This window comes from Callorhinchus milii, unplaced genomic scaffold (genome assembly GCF_018977255.1).
Source record: "Callorhinchus milii isolate IMCB2004 unplaced genomic scaffold, IMCB_Cmil_1.0 Scaffold17, whole genome shotgun sequence".
NCBI classification, from domain to species: domain Eukaryota; kingdom Metazoa; phylum Chordata; class Chondrichthyes; order Chimaeriformes; family Callorhinchidae; genus Callorhinchus; species Callorhinchus milii.
This window is the reverse complement of record NW_024704758.1, coordinates 13,467,424-13,477,550: the sequence shown is the minus strand read 5'-3', so window position 1 is coordinate 13,477,550 and position 10,127 is coordinate 13,467,424. Positions and strand designations below refer to the sequence as shown.

Here is a 10,127-nt window from a genome sequence, read left to right as displayed (position 1 = left end):
CAAATACCTGCTCACTCCACCGCACCGGAATTACCTCTGAAGTTTGACAAGAAATCAGAGACCATCTTTGGCTGCAGTATTTTTACTGCGACCAGATAGTATAACGGGTAAAAGCGAACAGAGTATAAAAATCTCATTAAACCTCATTTCTAATGTTTAATAAAGATCCAATACGGCCATCTGGCTTTCCTTTAGTTTCACGTTACGAAAGAGACAACAGTACATTTAACTCAGCAACATTAAAATTTCACCAGCGCTCCAACACCAATGCACGGAACTCTGTAGAAGCCTTTAAATATTCATCACTTTGACAAGAATGCACAATTTCAGATCGAGTGGTGCTGACAGCACTATGGTCGAGTACAAATACTGTTGAGAGGGGACTTGTGTTTTACGCTGCTGTTTCCAATGTTCTGGGTCCTTTTTACCTTGAAGACGACACAAAATGCAGCATCAATCTGTGAAATACAAAGGCAGTAAAGTATCTACAAAGACTCTGCAGATACACAACATAATCTAAGCTTTCAGTGACATCCACGCACTCTTCCAAAGAAGCTGTAAAGTTTGCACATGTGCATGTGCCTAATCATGAGTTTTGTAATAAAAATAGAAGTCGCTGGGAACACTCAGAGGCCAGACAGCATCTATGGAGAGAAGGAATTGAGTTAACGTTTCAGGTTAATGACCTTTCGTCAGTTCTGACCTGCTGAGTGCTCCCAACGACTGTTTTTATTGCAGATTGCCAGCATCTGCAGTATTTTGCCTTATGAGGAGTGTTGTGTTGTGCAAATACATCCAGAAAGAAATGGATTAACATCTCAGGTTGCTCAGTTATTTGAACTTAGGATCACCCTCTGCTCTGTGCAGTTCAATAAAACGATTAACAGGTTTCCAGTAAAGCCAAGGCACTGTTGAAGACCTATCTTATCAAATTAAGTTTAAGCGTAGATAAGGTTCAGCCCGGAAGCTGCCCTACCTAGGCTTGCACCGTGTTGCTCAGTTCCCATTGTCATTACAATAAACCGTGAGATATTTCAACGTAATTCACTTAGGCCATGTACGATTGGGGCAGGTTGTAAATTTCAGAGATAAAAGGACAGTGAATTAACCCTTTGCACAATCCCCTCCCCGATCTGTCATTTTCGACAAAGACCGACCCTGTTTAACATTAAATATCTAACGTGAAGCAGTTTGAAGGTGATGTACAAGTGGAGAATACATTGCAAGAGCCCAAACGCAAGAAATAACTTATTTTTCCTTTATTGGCAGTGGAAAATAAAAGTTTAAGTATTTTATTGAAAGAAAGCAATAAATACTGTGATAAAAATAGTTCAAAGTACTTATAGACTGTACATAATTTGTTACAGGAAGGCAGAGGAAAAACTCAAGAGACAGCAACCAAATATTGGACAAATAACAGTACATGATTTAGGCCAACGTACATTAACAAATTTCGACCAGTTAAGATTTCGGACAAATTTACAATGTGTTGCTCCAGAATATAAAAGCCACCATGATACCAACAGAACTGCAGCTGACAAGTTGATGATTATTATTTAAAAATACTGAACACTCTCGCGGGTGAAGTCAAGACAAACATTCCCTACCCTCTCGACAAATGTCGACGTTGAAGTCAAATGCACATCATCAAGATTAGAGAAAGGGATGAAAAAGGGGGAGCCACGTTTCAGGAAAAAGTAAGGCTTTCATTTTAAAAGGTAACCTTTCTCTTATGCTTTTCAGATTCAAGATTCCTGACCCCAAATTGACACTGTGCTACCGAAAAGTTGTACCAACCTTATTTTAAGTAAGTAGGGAAGGGGGAGGGAGAAGAGGGCATGAATATTTTCATAGCAGGTAGAATATACTGTAGGTCTTAATTAGATTTAGTCCTACTTTTCCTCAGTTATCATATATATATATGGCTTTCTTACTTATATTTATCTATTCATTATGAATCACACTGAAAAATGGACAAGCATTTACAGTTTTAAAAATGAGGACAGAGTTTTTTTTATTAAAAAAAGGTTTTTGTTACGGTCTTCAGACTCTCACAACATCAACACATTTGGTACCGTCAGCATGCAGTTGCTTCTCTTGGGGGTGGGGTGGGGGAGGGGGGGGGGCGGTGGAGAACCAGAAGGAAAATGTTTTCATACCCATGTTTGTCCTCGCGTTTATAAAAAAAATTGAATATTTGTAGTAATTACAATAATGATTTACAAAAGCCCCTATGATTTTTCATAGGGATGAATACGTACAGACATATGATACATTTTCTTGAAAAAATAATCAAGAGTGAAGAAAGTGGATGTAGGAAAGAATTTTACATAATTATAAATGTGTACAGATTTATAGCAAGGGTACACAGTTGAAGCTAGATGCCAGATCTAAAACAAATCAAACATTGAAATACGTTTACATAAATATAAGAAACATTTATCCTAAAATATTATTTCTAAAGTATTCATGAGCTGTGGTTCAACTAATTAAAATCTCTTGTAGTAAAATATTAAGTTCCACATTAGGAATATTGCTGCATCATAAACCCTTCGGCTTTTACCAGGAATTCATGTGGCATTCGTCTTCTGCACCAAGATTTTCAAATGCTGCATAATCATCTGTAGAAATAGTGTGGGTAAACTGAATAATAAAAACACACGCCATTAAATATCTGAACACAATATACATAATTAACAATCGTATAGGTAACAAACGTGGAGAATAATTTAATAACGCTCATCTGGGCAAAGAGAGAAAAGGCTTTAATTTAAAAATATACTTGAAAACTTCTCTTAGTTTTTCTTAAAAAAACACATATGCAATATTTGAGCAATAACAAAAAATGTCTTAGCATATTGGGGGGGGGTGGATAATTGCCCTGACTAAAACATGAAGAAAGTTGGACTATCAAACCAATTAAAATTTTTCTTACATCTTGAAAAGTACCAGAGGAATAAATGTTCTAGTGAAGTGCAAATTGTTTCTTTTTTTTGCTCCCAATGTGCTAAAAATTCAACACTCGTGTTAAACATGTCCAAAAAACAAATCGCTTAAACAACTTAGAAATATAGAGAAACATTTTGAACTTAACTGAGATGCTCTTGTTCAGAATTTGATTGCAGTTTCCTGCTCATTATTCCAATAAATAATCTTATAAAGGAGCTCAAAAAATTCACTGGCTTCAAAACAGTTCTCTTGTACCATTGAGATGTAAGAAGAGGCATGCAGTGGTTACTACAGTATGTTAATCACCAGTCCACTCTGCACAAAATTCATATACTTTATAACTCCAGCATCCCTGTTCCAAACTTAAAAGAGGAGGATAATGTGGAAAGGAAGTTCTTGTAATGTAAAATGCTCAACTCCTAAATCTTTGCCTAAAGACAGATCACGCATCTTCTGCAACTCATAATCTTTGAATAAAAACGCTCAACACATAGGCTATCACACACAATACAACAGGGAAGCCCCCCTAATCCTATACAGACTTATGCATGATTTAGTTTATGAATGTTCTGTCAACAGCACTTTGTAAAACAAAAAGAGGAAGTCTGTTTTGTACCTACCTTCCTTTACAACACAGTCGTAGTTTCATGGTTGAGGTCAGCTGAATTTACAGGGCACTAAATAGGCACTACCTACCTCACACAAGTGTCTCAATCCCATCCCACTCGTGCAGATTTTACTCTAGAACCCACACAGAGCCAAATTAAGCGGAGGTCAAAACAAGCTTGCTCGTCAGACCACCTGATTCAACTTGTGCTTTCATTTCTCCTCCCTATGGTTCCAGTATGGAATGCATATGTGCAGGACGAGCAATATTATAGAGCGTACAGAGGTTCTATACAGACAAATTGGTTATTAAAGTTTTGACTGAACAGACGCTCCCAGCAGAAAAATAGTAAAAAGACAAGAGGTTCAGCACGAATGCTCATTCATCAATCACCCAAGCACCTTGTTTAAAAGCGGCATTGAGAGTCACCTGCTTGATACTCACCCAAGAAGAATGTGTAATATAAGAGAATAATAAAACTTTAAAGTGAGTGATGGGAAATAAAAGACAGCTCTCCCCACACATTGTCAACTGTTTTTTCGTTCCATTTGAGATATGAGGGAATCTTTATATTGCAAGAACTTCCTTGTAAACATACCTTGCCCTTTGTAGGATTCTACACACAAGGTGCAGTGTATCTATCCAGCTGTAACTACACAAACAGTAAGTCCGCTGAATAGACCCCTAACCACACTTTCACATGCTTAATACCTCCATTTAGCATTTCAAATGGCACATTATTCAGTTGATAATTCAGCCGAGTCTGATACCATTATGCTCTGTGAGTTCTGAATTAATCCAGACCAATTAAGAGCGCTGGATAATAAACTGGCTTTTTCACTCAAACCTCATACTGTTTACAAAGTGAAGTACCACTTCTCAATACTCTGCCATACCTATCTCTCCCATTTACCTCATGTACCTTAGACTCAGTGCAATTGCAACAAAAAGATTGGTTTGAATATATATTCTTCCCCACCCACACCCCCCCATCAATTTTGAAAACAGATATATCTTCCAAACATGATAGAGATCAAGCCAAGGGGAAACCTATTGTATGAATGCTTACCCATAATTAACACGAATAGGTTCGTACTGTAGCAGAATCCATTCTTTGTGTTCCTGAAACATTGCCTGCAATTTCCATCACAAGAAGTACCATGCAGAAAACATGCAGTTAGTTACAAATTAGGCACTTCAACTATTGCAAGTTAATAATTGTTTAATGACATCTTTAAGAGAAGAGAAATAAGGGTCCAGAAAATACAGTGGACTAAGTTTCTCACATTAGATACTCAAGATTCAAAAGTATTTAAGATTCTTAATGGTCAAGGACGTCACATTTCACAAGTGCCACCCATTGCTTTTTGAAGATGAAAGCATTAAGTAAACCTTTAAAAAGTTCCTTGCTATTTTCTGAAGAAAAATTCCAAAGTGACCGAAATTCAAGCTTTTCAAAGCTAAAAAGTGTTTTGAGCACCACAATGACGTGTACTTGTTTTCTAATTCCAATGAAAGGCAGTTTCTCACAGATTTACCTTATAGCAAAGTAAATAAATGAACTACTGTATCTAGAGTAGAAAGGTTAATTAGAAATACTTAAAACAATTTCAATTAAATTCACTCTAATCCAGTTAAGCTTCTTTAAGGAGATAATTACTGTCCAATTTTCAATAAGAAATTATGTAAGTAGTTTCTACTATATATTTACAATTAGATGAACTCCTGGAATGTTGGTTATAATTTGCTTTACTTTCTGCTTAAAAAGTATTTAACTTGCCTAACTGACATTTATGCTTAATGAGCAAAGGCCAGGCCTCAAAATGAATACACCACAAGGTGTATGTATTTTTAAATATGTGTGACCTTCCAGGTAAGATCAGTGTTACAGCACTGAACTGGAAATAGACTGGATCAACATTTATTCAATATATATGTTTGACTTGAAGAATGTTATGCTGAGTTTCTGTCCTATAATAAGAGCAAAATACAAGGCCCAAAGGAAGTTAAAGAAGGATTTTATTAATCATGTAAAACTATAATATCCCACAAAACCCCTCACCTGATGGAGAAAAAACATGCCCTTGACTGTATCCCCGCGGAGTAAAGATTTTACACCAAAATATTTCAAACAGCAAGCCACACAACATGCCCAATCATGCCATAACAGAAAACTGCCGCTTACCATCTGTCTGCATCTTCTTTGGCTGCATGGAGGGTGAGGACATTGTTGAGGTAACTCTAAAATTAGCAGGTAGCGTCTCTGCTGATCCCGGCGTCATACCCCTCACATCCTTTGGTCGAAACTTCTTTCTCCAGGAAGGAGCTCTTCTGAAACCCTTTTCGTCATCCTTGTGGTTTAAGCAAACAATTTTCAGTTTCGTTAACGTCTCGTAAAATTACATTAACCACTAACAGGTATCAATTCCTCCACTTTTCAGGATCTTAACATTTAAAACGCATCATGCCTCTGATACTCTCTTGCTTTCTTCATATAACTCCAGCATTGGGGGGGGCCACATTACGCATCCGTGAAGTAATCACACGGGCCAGAGGTTGACCACCCCTGATCTCGGCCAAAATATTAACTGAAACCAATGTAGAGAATTTTCCTGTGTATTATAATTGTTGTCTACAGCTTCTTAAGAATAAAGCAAGCGGCATTTGGTTATGGAAGCTGAGCAGACGAGGAAAGAACAACAATCTAGAGAAACTCGCACAAATTTGAAGATACGTTTATTAAAAATCTGCAATCTTACGTCATCTAGCCTCCTGTCTGTTCCTAGAGCCAAGAGGTTGTTAAACTCTCTCTCCAGTGACTGTCGAGCCTGCAAAACATAAATGTGACCAGTACTTCTTTATGTAAACTGAAGATCCTGCAGTGCAATTTGTAGCCTCAGACTTATAAGTAGGACTGCAAAAGTAGCGAAAAGATCATACAAAGTGCCACAAACATCCCAAGATAATTAGGCTGTTGTGTCGTTACATGGAATACATAATTCCTCTTTTAGTTATTCATAGATATTACAACACACAGCAGTTTCATGCAGTGGTTGGCCTCCAAATAAAGATCACACCTTGACACAAAAAAAGTTCAAATACTCTCATTGAAGGATACTGGTAAAATGGGGGAATGTTTATTTGAGCTTTTTTTAAAGTCTATTGTGACTATCTAAAGTCTAATGTTCAGCCAGCAGATGGCAATGTTTCCTTGCATTAAATCTCCCATTACATTACATACGGCACAGGGACAGAGGGAAATAAAACAGGACTAAAACACTGCCTTAAAATCACCCTTTCGGGTGTTTTTTTTAAAGTGACCCAATTTATTCCCATTGAGTGGACACAGTTTGACTTCCTAAACTGACACGTTTCACAAACTGCACTGGTGACTCCCATTGCTCACCTGTGTGTTCTGTGTTGGTATCTGTAACAACAAAGCTATTGCATTGTGATCGAAGAGTTCGTCGAGAGCAATCAATCCGCCGTGAATTCCATTTTCTAAAAGGTTATTTGAATATTCTTTAAGCCCAATTGACTGCACCCAGCGAATTACTCGTTCGTTGGTCCACACCATAACATCTGTGAGAGTGAACGGAAGATTAATAGAGGAAAAGTGATCCAATACATAGCACCGTATTTCTGTAAAACATTTTTATATATATATATAAAGGATGCTAGATTTCCTGATGTACGGGTTTAATTTCACAAAAAAAAGAAATCTATTTTAATTTTTTAATTGGATACGTCTTAATCTTTTAAAATTATTACAACTGGACAAGTACATTTATTTTTAGAAATGGTCATCATCTTATTGATATCCTTCTAGACCACAGAACCAGCCAATTCTACGAATGTAAACTGAGGCACATACATACAGTCCTTCTCGCCTGTCAGATGGACGTATAAAAGAGAATAAATTTTCCAACTAGAAGCACAAAGATTGATGTGGATGTCATGGGGGAGCCCCATCCCTTGACAATTTAACTTGGCAGCAGCTTTGTAAATATCATACTTAACAAATCAGTAGCTGGACAACCAGCCTGTATTAACTTAATATAAATGTCACCTTTGATATCGTGCTGAGCTTCTTCTCGCTTCCTTTCCAGTTCTTGTCGATCATAGTTTAATCTCTTTAAAGACATTATTCCACAATGTAGGCTCTTTCTGTTTTTTTAAAAAAATATTAAGAAATTATTTCTGCAAATTTCTATTAGGAACAGACTTATAATAAAATGGGTGCAGTTTAGGATTCTAATTGTGAGACATACGGAAGAAACAGTGAAACCATTCTTGACTATTTGCTCATATGTCTCTGAGATGAGCAACAAAGACCATTTGCCCACAAAGCACAGTCACTCCACTTTACGTGTAAGGCCTACACCAAATGTAAGGATTATTATTATTATTATAGTGTTCCCAACCAAATACTTATCCAGTAATTTTTGAAGAAGTCAAATCTTTCAATTCTATTTTTAATTTCTGCCATCACATTTTAAAATGGTTTCAACTCCCGCCTGCTTGTTCCTCAATCCTCCTTTTAGCTTTGAATACGGTGTTTTAAGAATAAATATTTCACGAGGTATCAAATCTCCAAAGAATCTTTTCTAGGAGATTTTTTTCAATTAATTTTTTTCAGAACACCGTAAGAGGGTCAGAGAAGTACATCTCAAAATTTACCTGTGAAAACTATCGACCATTTTGAGTTGTCCCCGAAGATCCTTCTTTGTCAAATGGTCCAGCATTCGAGCATCAACAAGACATTCCATGAAGTAACTGCGATATTGAGGCAAACCCAAGCTAGGAAGCCACTCATTGCCAATCCACTCGTGATTCATGTCCCCGTATGCTAAAGTCTAACTCCCCAGAAAAAGGAAAAAGACAGACATTTATCAAGAAACTTACTTGAACTGCCTTATTCCAAGTCAAAGCTAGAATAAGTGCTGCGAAGTGAAACAATTTTCTACTTTCTATATCTAATGAAAACGCGAAATTAAATGGGGAATAAATTCAAGGATGTGCAATACTTCTCAGGCTGTCCTGATAATGCAGCTCATACATAGAAACGGATCCATAAGCTACACGGGTCTCAAAGTTTTAGTCAATGTAAATAAAGTTTGAGTCAATGTAAAATTTGGGCATCGCATCTAAATTAGTTTGTGACAAATGGAAATGGCATTTACTGGCTTAATAAGCGAACAATCAAATACTTGTTAAAAAGCCCACCTGGGCCCAGCTTCCTTCTTCGTCATCCTGATGTTAAAGCAGTTAGAAAAGCGTGGGAGAAACATGGGATAAAAAGTTAATTGTGATACGCGGTTTGCACGTGAAGTTACAAGCCATTTACAAGTCATTTTCTTTTTGGAAGGAATAATAATAATAATCGTTGCATTTGAGGATTATTATTATTGTTTTCTTCTTAAAAGAAAGTAACTGAAACAAGTCTCGTTAGTTTGCAGTGTTTCTACTTCAGAGCATTTTCATTAAAAAAGTCTCATGGCAAAAGATCAATAATAAGGTCAAAGATAATCTGCCAAGAACATGCACTTTTTAGGTATATGTTCTGCAACGGCACTTCAGCACAAACACACAGAAGATTAGTTGATTTTGATCTATGCAAGTCAAGCTGAGCAATTTTTGAATTATTTTGGCTGTGTGCTTATACACTATTATCTTGTAATCACAAGGATCATAGAGACAACACAATCAGCCAACATTATTACATAGTTAAGGTCTTTCTAAGGTGAATAAAATTACTATTATACTCTTTCCATGTTAGGCATTTGGTGTATAACCACACATATATTTAAGCATCAATTTCAAATGAGAATTTGGCTTTTATATATTGAAAGAGTCATAAAACAACAAAATTAAGGCCATGCCATGGAGACATCTCAAACGTAGAATGTAAATAGCGCAACATTAAATCCGTAATCATAGAACTTTGTAAGGTTATTTAGTGGCTTCCCCAAATCCCCATTATATGTCTCATAGAAAATTGTTTTAACTGTGTTGTAGTGGAACAAGCTAAGGCTCAGTTGAGACAGAATCAAATCCCAAATGATTTATTTAGGGCATCAGGAAAACTTTGGAATTCATCCCCCTTAAAGTTCAACTGACATCATTACAACCCACATATTTACAAGCCTGAACACAAGACTGGGAAGCACACTACACTAGGGAGGGTATGTGGGCAGAAGCTGTTGAAAGAATCAAAAGGAACAAAAGCTGCAGTGAATATCTGGGACTAACCGTTTGCGGCGTAGCAGCAAGATTTTCCATCTCTTCATGTGTCAACCAGACATTTCCAGTAGACTAAGCATATCACCCACAGAGAACCAATCATATCCAATGACAGGTAAGCAGTAATAAAGAGGAGAGGTGGCAGAACATTAAGCAACAGGTACATTGAAGGAAGCGGACACAGGCTCAAATGTGGCTCCTTACAAAGGTGAGCAGATTATTTTCAAAACTATTTTGTTCCTTCTAGAACATGGATGCTATATTTTATATCATATGTGGAAGAGAGTAAAAATTCCTTCAAAATAGTTCAGCTTTGGAATGGGATCTC

The 10,127-nt window shown here is 36.8% G+C and overlaps 1 protein-coding gene across 23 annotated transcripts in view; it reads right to left on the bottom strand.

The window, feature by feature from the left end:
* Window positions 1–1,500: 1,500 nt before the first annotated feature.
* LOC103175020 (liprin-alpha-1) overlaps window positions 1,501–10,127 on the bottom strand; it is a 47,053-nt gene continuing 38,426 nt past the window's right edge. For 12 of the 23 annotated variants that reach the window (XM_042341441.1, XM_042341446.1, XM_042341449.1 and 9 more), the window contains 7 exons: window positions 9,809–9,871; window positions 8,237–8,412; window positions 7,626–7,723; window positions 6,963–7,138; window positions 6,316–6,384; window positions 5,742–5,907; window positions 1,501–2,621 (listed from right to left, as the gene is read on the bottom strand). In XM_042341441.1, the coding sequence (XP_042197375.1) occupies window positions 2,560–2,621; window positions 5,742–5,907; window positions 6,316–6,384; window positions 6,963–7,138; window positions 7,626–7,723; window positions 8,237–8,412; window positions 9,809–9,871 (810 nt within the window). In that variant the 3' untranslated portion in view covers window positions 1,501–2,559. Of the gene's footprint in view, window positions 2,644–4,625; window positions 4,691–5,741; window positions 5,908–6,315; window positions 6,385–6,962; window positions 7,139–7,625; window positions 7,724–8,236; window positions 8,413–8,782; window positions 8,810–9,808; window positions 9,872–10,127 lie in introns of all 23 variants that reach the window. The other 11 variants (XM_042341444.1, XM_042341465.1, XM_042341442.1 and 8 more) reach the window with 7 other exon arrangements.